Source organism: Stegostoma tigrinum, chromosome 6 (assembly GCF_030684315.1).
Source record: "Stegostoma tigrinum isolate sSteTig4 chromosome 6, sSteTig4.hap1, whole genome shotgun sequence".
Classification (NCBI taxonomy): domain Eukaryota; kingdom Metazoa; phylum Chordata; class Chondrichthyes; order Orectolobiformes; family Stegostomatidae; genus Stegostoma; species Stegostoma tigrinum.
The window spans coordinates 110,163,753-110,185,730 of record NC_081359.1 but is presented as its reverse complement, the minus strand read 5'-3'; the positions used below and the strand labels follow the sequence as shown (position 1 = coordinate 110,185,730).

The 21,978-nt window shown below is 51.7% G+C and overlaps 1 protein-coding gene across 5 annotated transcripts in view; it reads left to right on the top strand.

Annotated features, from left to right (window-relative positions):
• LOC125453410 (START domain-containing protein 10) overlaps positions 1–21,978 on the top strand; it is a 96,467-nt gene that overhangs the window by 65,458 nt on the left and 9,031 nt on the right. For 2 of the 5 annotated variants that reach the window (XM_059646952.1, XM_059646950.1), the window contains exons 2-4: positions 7,885–8,027; positions 17,324–17,427; positions 19,627–19,744. In XM_059646952.1, coding sequence (XP_059502935.1) covers positions 7,886–8,027; positions 17,324–17,427; positions 19,627–19,744 — 364 coding nt within the window. In that variant the 5' untranslated portion in view covers position 7,885. Of the gene's footprint in view, positions 1–2,059; positions 2,167–7,879; positions 8,028–17,323; positions 17,428–19,626; positions 19,745–21,978 lie in introns of those variants that run through there. The other 3 variants (XM_059646951.1, XM_059646953.1, XM_048532964.2) reach the window with 3 other exon arrangements.

Sequence of the window (21,978 nt, the reverse complement as noted above, 5' to 3'; positions counted from 1 at the left end):
ATCACTGGACTGTTAATCCAGCACGCAGATAATGTTCTGGGGCTTCAGGTTCGAATCTTGCCACGGCCGGAGGGTGGAATTTGAATTCAATAAAAATGTGGAGTTAAGAATCCGTTGTCGATTGTTTGAAAAACCCACCTGGTTCACTTCTGTTCTTTAGGGAGGGAAACTGCCATCCTTACCTGGTCTGGCCTACATGTGACTCCAGACCCACAGCAATGTGGTTGACCCTTACTGCCCTCTGGGCAATTAGGGATGGACAATAAATACTGCCTGGCCGGCAACGTTCACATCCCACGAGTGAATAAAAACAAAAATTCCCTCGTTGTAAAACAGTCCCATGCCAGGAATCAGTCTGATGTACTTCTGCTACACTTTTCCTGGGACAAGAGGAAGCAGAGCTGGTCACCCTAGAAGGGTCGAGGCCCGAAACGTCAGCTTTCCTGCTCCTCTGATGCTGCTGGGCCTGCTGTGTTCATCCAGCTCCACACCTTGTTATCTCAGATTACTCCAAGTGCTGCCTCTCACCGACAGTTCCCAACAATTAAAGCTGCTGGATCTGAGCTCTTGTCCTGATGAAGGTGAACTTTCCGCGTGCCTTTGGAATTTCCGGCTGCTCTGACCAGCCAATTCTCAGTGAACGATGAACGGTACTGCTTTCTGGAAATCACCTCTTTCTGATTTCTTCCCCCATTCTGTTCCTTTGTTCAGAGTGGAATGTCTCATTATTTGCATTATCTCCCGAATACCAGGGAATACAGCACTGGATACCTTACACCCATCGACTAATGGCTACACTAAGTCCTGGGGCAGTTTTCCACAAGTGGCCCCCGAGTTTGAAACAGTGACCCCTTGATGAAGAGGAAGCATGTGTTGAACATGCCCCTGTCCCTGGTCAGGTTCCCTCACGATCTTGCGTCTTAATCAAGTGACCCGGTCCACAGATACAAACCTGGACTGCCCAGCTTTAGCCAGCGGTCGTCTGGTCAACCTCCGCTGAAATGCTCCCAATGCCTTTATGTTCTTCCATAAGCAGGGTGACCACGCAGTGCGCACAGCACTGCACATGCGGTCTGACCTGTATAACTGAGTGTAATCTCTCTGGTTTTGTGGCTGATTCCCCTCAGAATGGCCTTTCTTCAGCACTGTTTGTTCAATGTTCTCACCTTGACTTGAAACAGCAGCCCTGCAACACACACACACACACACACACACACACACACACCACACACACACACACACACACACACACACACACACACACACACACACACACAAAAACCATCCCCCCACCTAACACAGCAGCAGGAACTGCCGGACCCATTGACTGCTTCCAGTATGTATTGGTTCATGTGATAACGGTTCCACCTCACGTTGGGGTACCCCAGAGCACGGCCCCATTTCAGAGAGGCTGCTGTGCTGTAATTACTCCCCCCCTCCCCACCCCACTCCAGCCCGGTTTCAATCGAATGCTGTGAATGCCGCAGGCGTAAAGGCTCTTTTACATCCCAGAGATGTGTTGAGCTGATAAATTTTCAGACGTGTAGCTTAGTCTTCTCAGGCAGAGCCCTGTAGGCATCGTCCCACCCCCTCTCGATCACCCCCTCCCCTCCTCCTCACCTGGTCAGGTACGCCCCGCCACCCCTTGATCACCCCCTCCCCTCCTACCCCTCCTGGTGCGACGCTGAGCTGTGCTGTCAGAGAGACCTATCTGCGACATTACACCTGGGGTGGGTCCAGGTGGGTGTAAAGGGCTATTTGAAGTAGATTGGCCATTGGGAGGGGGTGTTGTAAGATGCCACTTGTGGGATCTTCCTGTGCGCTGAGTGCCTGAACCATACGTCATTGACTGTGCGGGGCCTGTGAATTATTAATTTTCTTTCTGGGTGAATTTAACCTGGTGTCGCTGAGCCAGCCTCCTGGGCCACAGTTAGGATCTGGTTGTCTACATCCTGTTGTGTGGGGGAGCAGATGGTGCTGTTGTGCAACCACAGAGCAAACAGTGCCACGTACTGATACCTCCCCCGGACACCGAGACAGCAGCTGTGAGCCTGCCACACTCTCATCAATAACTTTCCTCCTTGGCATTAAGTCAATGGCAGCTGAGAATCCGATAGCTTTCACCGTGAAGATCAGCAGTGGAGGAAGAAAAAGCTCTTGACAAAGGTGATACCACTGTTGTGGTGTGGAATGCACAGCAGCTCGTTTGTTGGTTAGCTCAGTTGGCTGGAAGGCTGGTTTGTGATAGAGTGATGCCAACAGTGTGCGTTCAATTCTCAGCTAAGGTTACCATGAAAGACCCCCCCTGTTCAATCTCTGTCCTCTTGCCCGAGGTGTAGTGACTCTCAGGTTAAACCACCACCAGTTGTTTCTCTCTCTCCCTCTCTATCCGTCTCTCACTCTCAGCCCATTTCTAACTGCTGTCTCTCTCTCTCTCACTCTCTGTCCATCTCTAACTGCTGTCTCTATCTCTCTCTCTGTCTATGGCAGATCTATCTCGGCTGCTAGAACACCCAGAGGAGCCGCTCTGCTCCTCCCCAAAACCATGCAGCTGTGTAACACCCCTCTCCCATCAATGCCTCCCAAATAGACTGTGCTCACAGCTTGTGGGATCCTGCTGTGTGCCAACTCTCTTCTGCATTTCCTAGACAAACAACATTAAATATGTTTGTGAAATTCCTCTACCCCGTTGTAAACAGCTTTGCGACAAGAGATGCCAGGGGGAAATATGAGGCAATCGTATTTTCTTGTTTGAGCTACCCTGCGCTCCGTTAGCGTTCTGAGTCTGTGCAGGAGAAAGCAACAGCCAGCTGCAGTGTTCGTCACAACCGACAGCGGTGTGTCAGCTTCTACTGTGTAGTGTTTCAGCCCGATCTCTCACAATTCAGGAAATCCTTGGGGGTAGTCAACAATAAAGCTCCCTGCGCCCCTCTGCCAAATTGGCAGCAATAAAACCCAAAATTTCTGAAGAAGGGTCGAGGCCTGAAACGTCAGCTTTCCTGCCCCTCTGACGCTGCCTGGCCTGCTGTGTTCATCCAGCTCCACACCATGTTATCCCAGGAATAAAACCCACGAGGGCACGTCCCTGTCAGCCTCAGTGTTTAAAAAGGAGAGCAGGATTCCAGGCTTTATCTCTGCCTAGAACACCACCCCCACCCCATGTGTAGGTGGCTGGCCTCATGGTATTATCGCCAGACTATTAGTCTGGGGTGGGGGGACATACCTGACCAGGAGGGAAAGAGGGGAGGGTGTGATCGAGGGGTGGTGGGACATACCTGCCCAGGTGTATAGGAGGGGAGGGGGTGATCGAGGAGTGGTGGGACATACCTGACCAAGAGGGGAGGGGGTGATCGAGGGGTGGGGGGACATACCTGCCCAGGTGTGTAGGAGGGGAGGGGGTGATCGAGGGGTGGGGGGACATACCTGCCCAGGTGTGTAGGAGGGGAGAGGGTGATCGAGGGGTGGGGGGACATACCTGCCCAGGTGTGTAGGAGGGGAGGGGGTGATCGAGGGGTGGGGGGACATACCTGCCCAGGTGTGTAGGAGGGGAGGGGGTGATCGAGGGGTGGGGGGACATACCTGCCCAGGTGTGTAGGAGGGGAGGGGGTGATCGAGGGGTGGGGGGACATACCTGCCCAGGTGTGTAGGAGGGGAGAGGGTGATCGAGGGGTGGGGGGACATACCTGCCCAGGTGTGTAGGAGGGGAGGGGGTGATCGAGGGGTGGGGGGACATACCTGCCCAGGTGTGTAGGAGGGGAGGGGGTGATCGAGGGGTGGGGGGACATACCTGCCCAGGTGTGTAGGAGGGGAGGGGGTGATCGAGGGGTGGGGGGACATACCTGCCCAGGTGTGTAGGAGGGGAGGGGGTGATCGAGGGGTGGGGGGACATACCTGCCCAGGTGTGTAGGAGGGGAGGGGGTGATCGAGGGGTGGTGGGACATTGAATTTGACCCAAAACTGGAATTAAAGGTCTAATGATGACCCTGAATCCATGAAATGGTCAGGCAAGACTTTGAATTGCTCAAGGAGGCAGCCGACCATCACCGTCACAAGGGAAGTGGGGGGTGGTGATAAACACTGGCACAGCCAGCAATGCCCCCGTCCTGAGAGTGAATGTGAAAGGGGGAGGGTGTGAGAGCAAACGGGGGGGGGTCCGGGAAGGCTGTGTTTTTGATCCATTCCATGTCCCTGTGTATGAGAGGTCAAAGGGTGAAGGTCAGGAACCTGACTGAAGGTGTCAACAACAAAAAAAACTCTCTCTGATATTCCGTCCTGGGATGTGAGGGTCACCTGGGCAGGTTAGTACCCGTGTGCTGTGGGCCTGGGGTGGGGAGGGGGCACACCGAGAGAAACATCGACTGTGCCTGGAGGACCATCAGCTCAGTGAAAGGCTGTTCGTTTTTTGATCAGCCCGAATCTTGTTGACCTTCCAGTGGAAAGAGTTGTCCTTGGCTGAGTGTTCCAGCCTGGCACATTCCAAATCCCGGATTTGTGTGCTGGGGGATGCACCAAAGCTCGGAGCAGCTCCTGACAAGGTGCAATGGGGAACAGCCTACCGTCTAAGATTTATCTGCCACAGTATAGCAGGGTCAGTTCAGATCTCAGACACCCTTGGAACATTAAAATGAGAATAAATAGTTTCCTGTTTATGTCTCAAATGCCTTTTGCTTTTGTGGAGAAGCTGTGAGGAATATCAGAATTCCAGTTTTTTTGTTTTTTTCCCTCTGTGCAAAAGTCGTACAGAAGTATTTCAGCACCTTTTGTATGTGCCGTAAGGTTATTTTTGCATAAAGTTTATGTGCGATTAAAAAAAAATTGCCCATCCCTAATTACCTGGAGTGCAGCTCAGAGTCAACCACTTTACTGTGGGTCTGGAGTCACATGTAGGCCAGACAGGATGGCAGTTTCCCTCCCTTAAGGGCTTTGATGAACCAGATGGGTTTTTTTTAAAACAACAATAATTTATTGTTCCACGATCACTGCCCAATTCTGGATTTCCAGGATCTGATGAGGTGGGATTTGGAAGCTGGTGATCTCATGGCTCCGAGCCTGCCTCGCAATGAGTGCTATCACCTGCTGTGCCCTGCGTGGTGTTCTCACTCCCCCCTCGGGGTGAGTTTTGCCTGCTTTCAACCAGGAATGAATCAGTTTTGTTTTGTATCGTTGCAGCCTGGGTTGAGGTAACCCGAGTGGTTTGGGATTATGCGTGCTGATCGCTGGGGATTTGCGGTGTCAGGAATAGAGCCTGCGACTACACACTTTCCTTGTGTTGTTCCTCCGGTTGAACTGGTTCGTGCTGAGGACCACCCACCTGGATTTGAATATGAAGCTCCCTTACCATGAACAAGGGATTTGGGATGCTGGCCAAGAATTACTCACCTGGCCTCCAATTGTATTCGCTGCTGACGTCAGCCCATGGGGCTCAGGGCAGCTCCATGGTTTCACAACATGACAGGTTCAGAAACTAGAGCCCCTCATCAAGGCTACCAATGTCAGTGCTGAGGGAGTGGGCACTGTCGGAGGGTCAGTGCTAAGGGAGCGTCGCACTGTTGGAGGGTCAGTGCTGAGGGAGTGGGCACTGTCGGAGGGTCAGTGTTGAGGGAGTGCCGCACTGTCGGAGGGTCAGTGCTGAGGGAGTGTCGCACTGTCGGAGGGTCAGTGTTGAGGGAGTGTCGCACTGTCGGAGGGTCAGTGCTGAGGGATTGGGCACTGTCAGAGGGTCAGTGCTGAGGGAGCGCCGCACTGTCAGAGGGTCAGTGCTGAGGGAGCACCGCACTGTCGGAGGGTCAGTGCTGAGGGAGTGGGCACTGTCGGAGGGTCAGTGCTGAGGGAGGGCCGCACTGTTGTGGGCACCCTATCTTGCAGTGGTATGGGCTTAGGACCTGGGTAGCCCACAGCCCTCTTCCCCCCCCAGACTGGCCAATGATTAAACATTGAAAAAACCCTCGAGAATATGCTGCTGATTATCAGTTTGAGGTTTGTGGGATCTTGCCGTGCGCATATTAACTGTCTAATTTTGCAAATGACAGCAGTGCGTCCAGTTGAAAAGTAACTGGTGATCTTTTCCGCGCCTGTGAGCCCTGCACCCTGTTTGCCGTTTCTGTGTGAACCTCACGGCTGTGGCCTGCAGGGCCTGTGTGTAGCTTTGCCAGCGTTGCCAAGTGTTTAAAGTGACTACATGCATCAGCAACTTGCTTTTCCTCTTCGGAGTACACTCCGAGGAATTGTGGGACTTTGGAATTGAGGCTGTTGTGTGGTCCCTGCTCCTGCCATTCCTGATCCAAGTTTGGGAGGGATTCTGATCAGCTCAGACACGGGCTGTTGGAGTACGAGAGACAGACAGAGATATGGTTCCTGACTCACTGAAGCACTTCCACCAGTTCCTGCTCTCCTTTCAGGATGTGCTGCAGTTTGTGTTTGGAGCATGTTGCGAGCTTTATGCTTGTGTTTTAGACGCGGCCTCTGCAGGGACTGTGGCTGAAGTCAGTGAGGGCGCCCCCAGAGGCCAGCAGCATCAGATGTTGTGGGCCAGGATCCTTATTCAGAAAATGAAACGTCAGCTTTCCTGCTCTTTTGATGCTGCTTGGCCTGCTGTGTTCGTCCAGCCCCACACCTTGTTACCTCTAATCCACCTTTATTTGGGTCAGACATGCAGCAACTGGGGGAAGCCTTTTGTTTTGAGTTTGTAAAAAAACTCTTTCGTGTAATCTGTGTGTCACAGACAAGGCCATAATTCATCCTTCACTGAGTGATTTGCACCTCCATGCAGTTGACAGCTGTCAAAGTCAGGAGTTACATGTGGGCCAGACTGGGTGACAGTGGCAGGTTTCCTTCCCCGAGGGAACCCAAAGGGTTTTTATGACTACAGCCTCAACTGGACATCAAGCTACAGATGGTTTGCTGGTGCACTCAAATTTCACCATGTGCCATTGGCAGGATTTGAACCCGTGTGCCCAGAACATGGGGTAGGCAAATGGTGAGTAGGAGGGAGGTGTGTTTGAGGGTGGGTGGATGGGGAGGTAGGTGGCGAGGCCAGAGATAAGTCTGAGAATTTTGAAGCTGGCATCCAGGGGCCAAAATGATATAGAATAGGCCATTTAGGACTGAGATGCGGAGACATGTCTTCACCCAGAGAGCGGGGAGCCTGTGGAATTCTCTGCCACAGAAAGCGGTTGAGGCCAAAACATTGAATGTTTTACAAGAAGGAGGTGGTTATAGCCCTTGGGGGGGGTAAAGGGTTCGAAGGGCGTGGGGGGGTGGAAATGGGAAAACAGTATGGAATTGGCTGATCAGCTGTGATCATTTGAATGGTGGAGCAGGCTCGAAGGGCTGAATGGCCTCCTCCTATTTTCTGTGTTGCTGAGATGTTGCTCAGCGTTGACCTAGTGTAGTCTGTCTGTGTGTTTGTGTCAGTGTGTCTGTGTGTCTGTATCTGTGTGTGTGTCTGTATCTGTGTGTGTCTGTGTCTGTGTGTGTGGGTGTGTGTGTGTCTGTCTGTGTGTCTGTGTGTGTCTGTATCTGTGTGTGTCTGTGTCTGTGTGTGTGTGTCAGCATGTGCGCACGTGCCTGTGTCTGTGTGTGTGTGCACGTGTCTGTGATTGATGGAGCACTGGTCCCGGTGTGTGTTCGGACCTGGGGGGGGGGGGGGGCGGGGGAGGGACTGATGGTGGTGTGTGGGCTGAGCTGAAGTGGGTGGAGGGTGGCAGACTGAGCCCGGGGATACTGAAGGCACGGGCGAAATGTTGGTGGGGGCAGGGCCAGAGGCCGGAGATATCCCGGGAATCCCTTCGGTAGGGATTGGGGTGGATGCAGCCTGCCTACCTTTGCCCCGAGCAGGCACCGTTCCCCAGACAGTTATAGCTTGTTCTCTCTCTCTCAGTGCAGGATGTTCTGCAAAGATATCTGCTCTGAGACCCTCTACGATGTTCTCCATGATGCAGAGTATCGCAGGAAATGGGACGAGAACATGATCGAGACGTTTGACATTGGCAAGCTGACGGTTAATGCAGATGTCGGGTACTACGCCTGTGAGTGACCCAAACCCAGTAGTGAGCCCCCTGAACACCAAACACTGTATACCCATCTCCTGTACCGGGCAGCAAAGTGGGTGTGGGGGGAGGGGAGGGGGAGGGGGTCGGTGAGGAGCTCTGTCCTCGGGCAATAGAGCCACAACTGCCAGGCCACACCATCACCAGCAATGTGGGCAGGGACGGACGTGGGGGGGATGGGAGGGGAAAAGGCAGGAGATTGGCACTGGGGGGTAGAAACTGACACGATGGGCCAAATGGCTCCCTGCACTGGGATGATTCGGTGATTGTGTGAAGTGTTGGGTGAGCCAGGGATACCGGCATCCCGTGAGCGTGCGGAGATGAAAGGTTCCAAAGTTTGGAAGTTCCTGTCGGAGGTACGCACTGCTGTGACTGAGCGTTGGTGGATTTCTCCAGCCGATCCGTGTGCGCGCAGATGGGGACTACTTACCAACGCAGAAGCCGTAAAAGATTTTAATGGGCGCCACACAGAGAGAATCAATAAATCTGAGCCACCCTTCCTTAGCCCAACACCCTTAAAAACGATTTATCGTCATTGCTGACTGTGGAATCTTGCTGTGCACAAAAATGGCTGTTGCGTTTGGTCACATCATTGACACCCCATGCGCCGTCTCCGAGCTGCACCTCACTAACTCGCCAGGAGTCCTCTGACAGCAGCTGTGTGACGCTTATCTTGTGTGCTCACACAGGCTGGGCCTCTAAATCACACAATAACAGAACTGTCCCAGTGCAAGAGGCCATTCAGCCTATGGTGCCAGCCCAGTTTCTGTTGCATGGTGCTGGTCTCTTGCCTTCCCCTCAAATTCCTGCCCAAATGATCATTTATTATGATATATCATAACTTATTGCCATTGCAGATTGCACACCACATATGGGCCTGGAGTCAAGGCCAGGTAAGGACGGTGGATTTCCTCCCCCGGAGGGCATGGGTGAACCAGATTGGGTGCTACAACAGTTGACAATAGATACATGGTCACCACTGCAATTAGCATTTTATTCCAGAACCTTATTGACTCCTTAGACAGCACCATCCTAAACCACAACCACTAATATCCAGAAGGTCAGGGGCAACAGATAGGAACATGGGAGCAGAATGAGGCCATTCAGCCCTTCAAGCATGCTCCTACATTCAATGTGATCATGGCTGATCATTTAACACAGTGCCCTGTACCTGCTTTTTCATTCATATCCTTTGATGTCATTAGCCCTAGGAACTATATATAACTTGTACAGGGGGATGGGTCTGGGTGGGATGCTCTAAGGGGTGGTGTGGACTTGCTGTGCCGAAGGGCCTGTTTCCACACTGTAGGGAATCTATTCTAATCTAATCTAATCTATAAGGTCACCCCTCTGTAAGCCCAGCGAAAATAGCCCCAGCCTATTCAGCCTCTCCCTGTAGCTCAAACCCTCCAACCCTGGCAACATCCTTGTAAATTTTTCCTGAACCCTTCCAAGTTTCACAACATCCTTCCAATAGCAGAGAGACCAGAATAGAACGCAGTATTTCGATAGTGGCCCTAACCAAAGACCTGTACAGTTGCAACATGACCCTCCCAACTCTGATACTCAATGCACTGACCAATAAAGGCATGCGTACCAAATGCCTCCTTCACTATCCTGTCTACCTGCAACTCCACTTGCAAGGAACTAAGAACCTGCACCCCAAGGTCTCTCTGTTCAGCAGCTCTCCCCAGGACCTTACTATGAAGTGTATAAATCCTGCCCTGATTTGTCTTATCAAAATGCAACACCTCACACTTATCTAAATTAAATTGCATCTGCCACTCTGTGGCCCATTGGCCCATCTGATCAAGGTCCTGTTGTACTCTGAGGTAACCTTCTTCACTGCCCACTAAACTTCCAATTTTAGCACCACCTGCAAACTCACTAACCACACGTAACTGTTTCTTGAAAACATTTAATGTTTTGGCCTCAACCATTTTCTGTGGCAGAGAATTCCACAGGCTCCCCACTCTCTGGGTGAAGACATTTCTCCTCGTTCCTGTTCTAAATCCCTGTCCTGTTTCATTAGACCGTGGTCCCTGTTTCTGTACTCCCTGGTCATCAGGAACATACTTCCTGCATTGGCCCTGTCCAGTCCTGTTAGAATTGTAAAAGTTTCTACATGATCCTCCCCTCATTCTTCTAAACTCCAGGGAATATAGTCCTAACTGATCCAGTCTCTCATCGTACGTCAGTGCCCGCCATCGCAGGAATCAGTCTGGTAAACCCTCACTGCAGTCCCTCCATCACCAGAACATCCTTCTTCAGGTAAGGAGACCAAAACTGCACACAGTCCTCCAGGTGTGGTCTCACCAATTCATCCGTGGAGTTTTAGTTGAAATTCTAGAAGGGCAGTTTGGTACTGAGTCCAGTTTGTGTAAAAACAACTGCGATAGAGGAAGTGATCGTAGAGAATGGTCAGGTTCCTGGAAGGAATACATCTGGTTAACTGTGCTCCTGTTGAGGAAGGAACCCCTGCTGGGGCCTACACATGACCCTAGACCCACAACAACATTGTGATTAAACTGTTCATGACCTTCCAGTTTGGGTCAAAAAAGTCAGGAATTGACCTCCTGCTGAAGACTGTGGAACAATTGTCAATTGTCAGAAAAACCCAGCTGGCTCACTGTTTCAGGGAAGGAAATCCTCCATCCTTACCCGGTCTGGCCTAGGTGTGACTCCACATCCCCACAGCAATGTGGTTGGCTCACAGCTGCTTTCAGATATTGCTGAGCCAGCCATTCATTTGGAGGGTGAGTGGAGCAGGCAGTAAATGCTGCGTCAGCCTCACTGACACCCACGTCCCACAAGTCAATAAGAAAAATCCTCAATATCAATCCCAATGTCACCTTCTGAGGATGAGCAGTAAATTCCACTAGTACCAATCATGCCTTTGTCCTCGCCTCAACCTCTCCACCCCTCTCACCCACTCCAACCTCTCCCCCGCAGAACTCTGCTCCCTCCACTCCAACCCCAACCTCACCATCAAACCCGCAGACAAGGGTGGTGCAGTGGTAGTATGGCGTACTGACCTCTCCATCGCCGAGACCAAATGCCAACTCTCTGACACCACCTCCTACCGCCCCCTTGATCATGACCCCACCCCCGAGCACCAAACCATCATCTCCAACACCATTCATGACCTCATCACCTCAGGAGACCTCCCACCCACAGCCTCCAACCTCATTGTTCCCCAACCCCGCACGGCCCGTTTCTATCTCCTTCCCAAAATCCACAAACCTGCCTGCTCTGGTCGACCCATCGTCTCAGCCTGCTCCTGCCCCACCGAACTCATCTCCACCTATCTGGACTCCATTTTCTCCCCTTTGGTCCAGGAACTCCCCACCTATGTCTGTGATACCACCCACGCCCTCCACCTCCTCCAGGACTTCCAATTCCCTGGCCCCCAACACCTCATTTTCACCATAGATGTCCAGTCCGTATACACCTGTATTCCTCATGCAGATGGCCTCAAGGCCCTCCGCTTCTTCCTGTCCCGCAGGCCCGACCAGTCCCCCTCCACCGGCACCCTCATCCGCCTAGGCAAACTCGTCCTCACACTCAACAACTTCTCTTTCGATTCCTCCCACTTCCTACAGATAAAGGGGGTGGCCATGGGCACCCACATGGGCCCCAGCTATGCCTGCCTCTTTGTAGGTTACGTGGAACAGTCCCTGTTCCGCACCTACACAGGCCCCAAACCCCACCTCTTCCTCCGTCACATTGATGGCTGTATCGGCGCCGCCTCTTGCTCCCCAGAGGAGCTTGAACAGTTTATCCACTTCACCAACACCTTCCACCCCAACCTCAAGTTCACCTGGGCCATCTCCAGCACATCTCTCACCTTCCTGGACCTCTCAGTCTCCATCTCAGGCAACCAGCTTGTAACTGATGTCCGTTTCAAGCCCACCGACTCCCACAGCTACCTAGAATACACCTCCTCCCACCCACCCTCCTGCAAAAATTCCATCCCCTATTCCCAATTCCTCCGCCGCATCTGCTCCCACGATAAGACATTCCACTCCCACACATCCCAGATGTCCTCGTTCTTCAAGGACTACAACTTTCCCCCCACAGTGATCGAGAACGCCCTTGACCGCATTTCCCGCATTTCCCACAACACATCCCTCACACCCCGCCCCCACCACAACCGCCCAAAGAGGATCCCCCTCGTTCTCACACACCACCCGACCAACCTCTGGATACAACGCATCATCCTCCGACACTTCCGCCATCTACAATCCGACCCCACCACCCAAGACATTTTTCCATCCCCACCCCTGTCTGCTTTCCGGAGAGACCACTCTCTCCGTGACTCCCTTGTTGGCTCCACACTGCCCTCCAACCCCACCATACCCGGCACCTTCCCCTGCAACCGCAGGAAATGCTACACTTGCCCCCACACCTCCTCCCTCACCCCTATCCCAGGCCCCGAGATGACTTTCCACATGAAGCAGAGGTTCACCTGCACATCTGCCAATGTGGTATACTGCATCCACTGTACCCGGTGTGGCTTCCTCTACATTGGGGAAACCAAGCGAGGGCTTGGGGACCGCTTTGCAGAACACCTCCACTCGGTTCGCAATAAACAACTGCACCTCCCAGTCGTGAACCATTTTAACTCCCCCTCCCATTCCTCAGACGACATGTCCATCCTGGGCCTCCTGCAGTGCCACAATGATGCCACCCGAAGGTTGCAGGAACAGCAACTCATATTCCGCTTGGGAACCCTGCAGCCCAATGGTATCAATGTGGACTTCACCAGCTTCAAAATCTCCCCTTCCCCCACTGCATCCCAAAACCAGCCCAGTTCGTCCCGTCCCCCCACTGCACCACACAACCAGCCCAGCTCATCCCCTCCCCCCACTGCATCACAAAACATGCCCAGCTCTTCCCCTCCCCTCACTGCATCCCAAAACCAGCCCAGCCTGTCTCTGCCTCCCTAACCGGTTTTTCCTCTCACCTCAAGCCGCACCTCCATTCCCTACCTACTAACCTCGTCCCACCTCCTTGACCTGTCCGTCTTCCCTGGACTGACCTATCCCCTCCCTACCTCCCCACCTATACTCTCCTCCCCACGTCTCCATCTTCTCTCCTCTTTTCTCTCCATCTTCGGTCCGCCTCCCCCTCGCTCCCTATTTATTCCAGTTCCCTCACCCCATCCCCCTCTCTGATGAAGGGTCTAGGCCCGAAATGTCAGCCTTCCTGCTCCTGAGATGCTGTTTGGCCTGCTGTGTTCATCCAGCCTCACACTTTGTTATCTTGGATTCTCCAGCATCTGCAGTTCCCGTTATCGCTGATGCCCTTGTCCTGAGTGTGTTTTTAAAAGAGGGAAGATTGAGGGATAGGTGGAAGAGGTTGGAGGCGCTCTGGTCCCTACTGGAGGCCAGGAGCATGTAGACTGCGTGGGGAGGCAAACAAAGTATCTGTGAATATGACAAGGGGGGTCTATATTGATGATGGCTGAGCTCAGATATCTCTCACTGAGGAGCTGTGAGAAGCCACTGAGTGGAGAAGCTTAGGGAGAGAGGTGTTGCTGAAGTTACGCTCATCAGAATCAAATGCAAGAATTCCAAGTTTCATATCGTCACAACAATTTAGACTGCAGGAGACAAGGCACTGATTGGTTAAAGTGTTGCCATAGGAAAACAATAGGATATGATTGGCTCCCCAAGGTCCCAGCTAATTGAATAGGTCCATGGCTCGATGGCACAGAGAAAGGGCGCTATACCTGAGTGAGATTAAAGCAAAAGGTTTGAAGATAGGATCACTGATTCCAGACCGTCACTGTTGGACGCACCAGGGAAGTGATCCCTTGCTGTGTGTTCCACTCAGCTTGCCTGGTCGATCTTGTTTCTGTGACCTTTGAAAAAAAAGCAGTTTAGCAGCTCACACTCCCTCCCGGCTCCGTGCCCACGGACCTGCAGTTTTATCTCTTCCAATTATTGATGAAACTCCCTTCTCGATTCAGTTTCTGTTGCTGTTTCAGTCTGCACAGGCAGACCATGAGAGCTCACTCTCTCCCTTGCCTGTTCTGCCAGTTATCATCAACGTGGGTGGATAGCTCGTCTCCTGTCTCTGGGAACAACCCAGCACCTTTATCAGTGGCTCTTCCGAAAACGTCTCAGTTGATCAATTAAATCTCTCCTTTTAACTGTCTGTTTTCAGGAGAACAATCCCAGCCTCTCTTGTCCCTCCTTATCCCTGCTCCTATTTTGTCATTGGATAAGCATATGGACGTACATGGAATACTGTAGTATAGATGGGCTTCAGATCGGTATGACAGGTCGGCACAACATCGAGGGCCGAAGGGCCTGTACTGTGCTGTAATGTTCTATGTTCTATGTTCTCTATTCCAGTCAATCTGCCCTGACACCCCCTCAGAGGCTTTGACATTCCCCCGACAGTGTGGGGCCCAGAATAGGTCTTGCCAGTGTTTCATAAAGTTCATTTTTATTCATTCCTGTGAGGTGAGCATTGCAGGCTGGGCTGGCATGTTGACCAATCCCTCATTGCTAAGAGTCAGCCATTCCGATGTGAGTCTGGAGTCACGTATAAAGGGTAAGGATGCAGATTTCTTTCTGAACCATTAATAACGAAGGGGGAGGACACTTGGCCCACCTTCCCTATACTGGCCCTTTACTACTTTTTCAAACTGCCATTTCCCTACATCGCTGCACCCCGGGTGGGGTCCTCTCTCAATTATTGGCTGGTCACCATCACACTCTTAATTCCAGATTTTTATTGAATTCACATTTCACTGTGGTGGGATTTCAACCTGGTCAAAATACTTGGGTCCCTGGACTAAAAGCCCAGCAATAATACACTAAGCCATCACCTAGCATTTCAGCTCAATGACCTGGCTTATCACTGCTCTGTAACATTGAAGTATTGAAATGATACGGCACACTGAGGCTGTTCAGCCCATGTGCCTGTGCTGTGCTGAATATATCTAATCCCTCTGCCTGGAGCTTTGCAGGTTCCTGTGCTTCAGGAGCAGATCTCGGTGCCATAAGACCATAAGAAATAGGAAGGGGTGTAGGCTATTCGGCCCCTCAAGTCTGCTCCATGTTTAATAGTACCATGGCCGATCCGTCAGCCTCATGTCTTTCCTGCCCTTTCCCCGTAACCCTTAATTTCCTGACTGATTGAGAATCTGTCTCAACCTCAAATATACACAGGGACTCTGCCCCCATAGCTCTCTGTGACAAGGAGTTCCAAAGACTCTCAACCCTCTGAGAGAAGAAATCCCTCCTCATCTCAGTGTTAAGTTGATGCCCCTTTATTCCAAGACTGTGCCCCCTGGTCTCAAACCCTCCCTTGAGGGGGAACATCCTCTCAGCATTTACCCTGTCAGGCCCCTTAAGAATCCTGAATGTTCCAATGAGATTCCCTCTCATTCTTCTGAATGATTTAAAAGTTTCCCCCTCAATCTGAAGCTGTGCAGACACCCACTGCCCTCTGGGTAAAAAAGTTGCTCCTCGTGTCAGCTTTAATCCATCTACCTTAACTCTGTGCCAAGGATCTTAATTATTTTTAATTAAACAACCTTCTCAGCTTGCACTATCAGCTTCAGAGCATTGTGCAAATACACGATATAATCTAACCACTGCCCCTTGACATTCAATGGCGTTACCCTCACTGAATCCCCCCACTATCAACATCCTGGGGGTGGCCACTGACCAGAAATTCAACTGGACTCACCACATTAACAGTGTGGCTACAAGAGCAGGTAACTCATGTCCTGACTTCCCAAACCCTGCCCACCATCTACAAGGCACAAGTCAGGAGTGTGATGGAATAATCCCCACTTCCCTGGATGAATACAGCCCCAACAACACTCAAGAAGCTCGACACCATCCAGGATAAAGCAGACGACATGATTGGCACCATATCCACAAATATCCCACTCCCTCCATCATCGACACTCAGTAGCAGCAGTGTGTACCATCTATAAGATGCACTGCAGAAACTCACCAAAGATGAGCTTGTTGACTTGCTCGCCAAGGTGGCTTGATTTTGTTTAACCGTTTTGTCACAGTGCTGGGTGACATCATCAGTGAGGCCTCCGATGAAGCGATGTTAGGAATTTACACTGTCTGGTCTGTTATGGTGAGCAGTATCATTTCGGATTTTGATCTGTATGGGTTTGTTGATTGCGTTATGGCTATCCCCTGTGACTTCATCCGTAGATGCTACTAACAGACAACAACAGCACGACCCAATGCACCCTAACACACTGGCCACGCTGCCCTACATCAAGAACATATTGGAACTGACAACAAGACTCCTGAGACCACTAGGAATCATTGGTAGCACACAAGCCCACAGCTATTCTACAGCAAACACTTACGAGGATGAAGACCCCATTCCCACAACACGCAGAACTAATGTAGTTTACAAAATGCCATGCAACAGCTGCCACAAACATTACATTGGACAGACAGGAAGGAAACTAACCATCAGAATACCTGAACTTCAGCTAGCAGCAAAATGGCATGACAAACTCACTTTAATATCAGTACACTCAGACAATGAAGGACATCAATTTAACTGGGACAAGGTAACCATAGCAGCCCAAACCAAACATAGACACACACGGGAATTCCTGGAGTCACGGTTGTCCACCTGTAATACAATCAACAAATATGCAGAATTGGACTTCATATATAAACCTGTCCAGACCAAAACCCGAATGACACTGCTCACCATAACGGACCAAACAGTCTAAATTCCAAACAGAGTAGAATAATCGTCTCAAAACTTGCTACAGTAGAATAACATCGCTTCATCGGAGACTCCACTGACGATGTTACCTAGCATGGTGATGAAGTGTCTGAACGATAACAAGGCAGCTCGGTGACCAAGTCAACAACCTCTCCCACAACCCGAGCTACAGATCTTTGCCAAAACTTTATTCACCAAAGATCCTCAAACAGCACCTTCCAAACCCATGAGCACTTCCATCTAGAAGGACAAGGGCAGCAGGTACATGGGAACACCACCCCCCTGCGAGTTCCCCTCCGAGCCACTCACCATCCTGACTTGGAAATATATCACTGTCCTTTCAGTGTTGTTGGGTCAAAATCCTGGAATTCCCTCCCTGAGGACATTGTAGGCTTATGTACAGCAGATGGGCTGCAGTGAGTCAGAAAGGCAGCTCACCCACAATTTCTCAGGGGGCAACTAGGGATGGGCACAATAAAGTAATGACCACACTCTGTGAGCAAATGAAAAGAAAGCTGACTCCTTTTGGGTTTTGTTTTGGCCAGGGAGATGTCCGAAGCCACTGAAGAACCGGGATGTGGTCACACTGAGGTCTTGGCTTCCAATGGGGAGTGACTACATCATCATGAACTACTCAGTCAAACATTCGGTGAGTTCATAAGCTGCAGGGACATTACAGCAGCAAGCCCAGGCCCTCCGGCCTATACCAGGGAGGGCTCCCTCAGTGCCAGGAGCACTCTGGGGGTGTGGGGGGGGGGGGGGCGCTGGCGACGCTGGCGAGTGTGGGGTCAGGGTGCTCCCTCAGTGCCAGGAGCACTCCGGGGGGGGGGGGGGGGGGGGGGGGGCGAGTGTGGGGCTGGGGAGCTCCCTCAGAGCCACCAGGAACATGTCTGGGGGTGGGAGGGTAGGAGTGGGATGTCAGCGGAGGGCGTAGAAAAAGTTTGGAGGGAAGGATGAGGGCAATAAACTGGCATGACAGTGACCATGGACCCACAGCCAATTTGTGTGAAACCCCCCTCGGGTTCACTAATGCCCTTTAGGGAAGGAAAGTTGCCATCTTTCCCCGACTGGTCTCCATGTGACTCCAGACTCTCAACTGCCCTCTGAAATGGCTGAGTGATGCAGTCAGTTCAAGGGCAACTAGGGATAGGCAACAAATGCTGGCCCTGCCATTGCTCCTATGGTTTTAATTCTTAAAACCTTTCATTCATTCCCTTTGCAAAAAAAATGCAAGAGTAACGTGGGCCATGTGACTTATACCTGTACCGTATTTACATATATATATATATACATATAGGTTGCATTCAAACTATCCACTGATTTTCCTCCATTAGAGTCACGGGGATTTGCGAGGGGACATTTGCTGGAGTAGGATGAGGGAGTTGTTTACTGAGGGGGAAAATACTTTGTGAAGAGTGTTGGGTAAATGTGAATAATTCAAACACATTCTTTACTCAGAGAGTGTTAAGGGTGTGGAATGCCCTGCCTGCCAATGTAGCTAACTCAGCCACATCAGGGGCATTTACACAGTTCTTGGATAAGCATATGGATGATGATAGGATAGTGTGGGGTGGGGGGGGCCTTAGACTAGTTCACAGGTTGGCGCAATATTGAGGGCCGAATGGCCTGTTCTGCGCTGCATTGTTCCATGTTCCATGTTCCATGTTCTATGATCAAAAGGCAGGAGGAGGCCATTCAGCCCCCTCCAGCTTGCTTTGCCATTCAGTAAGATTGTAGAATCTCTACAGTTTGGGAGCAGGCCATTCAGCCCATCAAGTCCTCCCAAAGAGCATCCCGCTCTACCATATCCCTGTAACCCATAGCTAACCCACCCAGCCTGCACATCCCTGGACACTATGGGCAATTTAGCATGGCCAATCCACCCTAACCTGCACAGCTTTGGATTGAGATCAGAGATAATGGGAACTGCAGATGCTGGAGAATCCAAGATAACAAAGTGTGGGGCTGGATGAACACAGCAGGCCACGTGTGGCTACCTCTACATTGGGGAAACCAAGTGGAGGCTTGGGGACCACTTTGCAGAACACCTCCACTCGGTTCACAACAAACTACTGCTTCTCCCAGTCGCGAACCATTTCCACTCCCCCTCCCATTCCTTGGACGACATGTCCATCATGGGCCTCCTGCAGTGCCACAATGATGCCACCCGAAGGTTGCAGGAACAGCAACTCATATTCCGCCTGGGAACCCTGCAGCCTAATGGTATCAATGTGGATTTCACAAGCTTCTAAATCTCCCCTTCCCCCACTGCATCCCAAAACCAGCCCAACTCATCCGCCTCCCTAACCTGTTCTTCCTCTCACCTATCCCCTCCTCCCACCTCAAGCCGCACCTCCATTTCCTACCTACTAACCTCATCCCGCCCCCTTGACCTGTCCGTCCTCCCTGGACTGACCTATCCCCTCCCTACCTCCCCACCTATACTCTCCTCTCCACTTATCTTCTCCTCTATCTGTCTTCAGACCGCCTCCTCCTCTCTCCCTATTTATTTCAGAATCCTGTCCCCATTCCCCTTTTCTGATGAAGGATCTAGGCCCGAAACATCAGCTTCCCTGCTCCTCTGATGCTGCTTGGCCTGCTGTGTTCATCCAGCTCCACACTTTGTTATCTCGGCTTTGAATTGATCATGGTTGATATGAATCAAATCTTATGACAGTAAATGCCTGCAGTGTGATATGGGAACACCTCGGTCAATAGATAGTTGGAGAGCTCTTCCAAACAACCTGCACAGGGATGAAGGGCTGAATGGCCTCCTGCTCATTGTAGGACAGTTGCTGAGTGGCCCTGATTGACTTCTGGTTTCTTTTCTTGCTCCTTCCCGCCTCAGAAATGCCCCCCTAAGAAGGAGCGGGTTCGGGCGGTTTCAGTTCAGACCGGATACCTGGTAGAAACCAGCAGTGCCAACAGCTGTACCCTCACTTACCTGGCACAGGTGGACCCTAAAGGTAGGCAATAATCCCAACGCCAGCCCTGGCGGGCCATTTGCTGCATGGATCACAGATTCCAACGCACACATTGTCGTCGGGCGCTTCAGAGCAATGCTTGGTGAGCAGGATTGCATCCCACGTAACCAGGACAGGTGACCTGTGTCTGTGTGAAGTTGATAGTAAAGAGTGTAACGAGGGGAGAGGGTTTGACTTGAAGGCCCCAGAAGCTGTACAGATCACAGAGAAACTTCATTCACCTGATCCTGACCACGAGGGGCCTGTTTTCTGAGGGAACGTTGAACAGATTGGGCCCAAACACATTTGGAGTTCAGAAGTATGACAGGAGCTCTTAGACTAGAATAGAATAGAATATCCTTAATTGTCAGGTGTACTTGTACCAGGCACCTCCCCAGGTACAAATCTTAGGTACAAACAGAGGAATAAAAAGCAAAATAACATGTGTTACCGTACAGTGATTCATGGTGTAAGTTAGAAATAAGACATAGTTAAAAGGATAAATATTACAGACAGATAAACAGGTTACACACAAACATTGCAGAGGCTTAATGCATGAGTTTCCACACGTGTCTGACCATCCACACCAGACCCCAGTCCATCAACCGTTCCTTCTCCACTCTGCTCTGCTCCCTGCCACTCCAAACCTCCACTCCGCTCCGCTCTGTCACCCTGCCACTCCAAACCTCCACTCCACTCCGCTCCGTCTCCCTGCCACTCCAAACCTCCAGTCCACTCCACTCCGCTCCCTGCCACTCCAAACCTCCACTCCGCTCCGCTCTGTCACCCTGCCACTCCAAACCTCCACTCCGCTCTGTCACCCTGCCACTCCAAACCTCCACTCCACTCCGCTCTGTCACCCTGCCACTCCAAACCTCCACTCCGCTCTGCTCTGTCACCCTGCCACTCCAAACCTCCAGTCCGCTCTGCCATGTCTCCCTGCCACTCCAAACCTCCAGTCCGCTCCGCTCTGTCACCCTGCCACTCCAAACCTCCACTCCGCTCCGCTCTGTCACTCTGCCACTCCAAACCTCCACTCCACTCCGTCACCCTGCCACTCCAAACCTCCAGTCCGCTCTGCCATGTCTCCCTGCCACTCCAAACCTCCACTCCACTCCACTCCATCTCCCTGTCACTCCAAACCTCCACTCCACTCCACTCTGTCTCCCTGCCACTCCAAACCTCCACTCCACTCCGCTCTGTCACCCTGCCACTCCAAACCTCCACTCCACTCCGCTCTGTCTCCCTGCCACTCCAAACCTCCACTCCACTCCGCTCTGTCACCCTGTCACTCCAAACCTCCACTCCACTCCGCTCTGTCACCCTGCCACTCCAAACCTCCACTCCACTCCGCTCTGTCTCCCTGCCACTCCAAACCTCCACTCCACTCCGCTCTGTCACCCTGCCACTCCAAACCTCCACTCTGCTCCGCTCTGTCACCCTGCCACTCCAAACCTCCACTCCGCTCTGTCACCCTGCCACTCCAAACCTCCACTCCGCTCTGTCACCCTGCCACTCCAAACCTCCACTCCGCTCCGTCTCCCTGCCGCTCCAAACCTCCACTCCACTCCGCTCCGTCTCCCTGCCACTCCAAACCTCCACTCCGCTCCGTCTCCCTGCCGCTCCAAACCTCCACTCCACTCCGCTCCGTCTCCCTGCCACTCCAAAGTAAGTTTTCTGATCAGAGAAAAAGCACTTTAAGATCTTAGGGTACAAAAGAGAGAGGAAGAGCAAGGTGGGACAGAAAAAGTGGACAGATTGATGAGCCCTGGGCAGAGGAGCCTGAACATTGTCTATTCCACCAGCACCAGTTTAGTTGTCAATTGTCAGCAAAACCCATCAGATTTACTGGCCAGGCAGCGTTTATTGCCCACCCCTAATTACCGAGAGGGTGGTACAGTGTCAACCACATTCCTGTAGGTCTGGAGTCACATGTGTGCCAGACCAGGTAAGGATGGCAGTTTCCTTCCCTAAAGGACATTAGTGAACCAGATGGGTTTTTTCCATAATCAACAATGGATTCACTGTCATTATTAGAGTCTTAATTCCAGGTTTTTTTAAAAATTGAATTCAAATTCCACCATCGGCCATGGCAGGATTTGAACACAGGTCCCCAGAACATTCCCTGGGTTAAGAAACCAGTGATCATGCTGCTGGGTGTCACCTCCCACCAAACTCCTCATGGTTTTCAACACTTCTTACCGGAGCTTTCTCTGCTCTAAGGAGAATGATCTCAG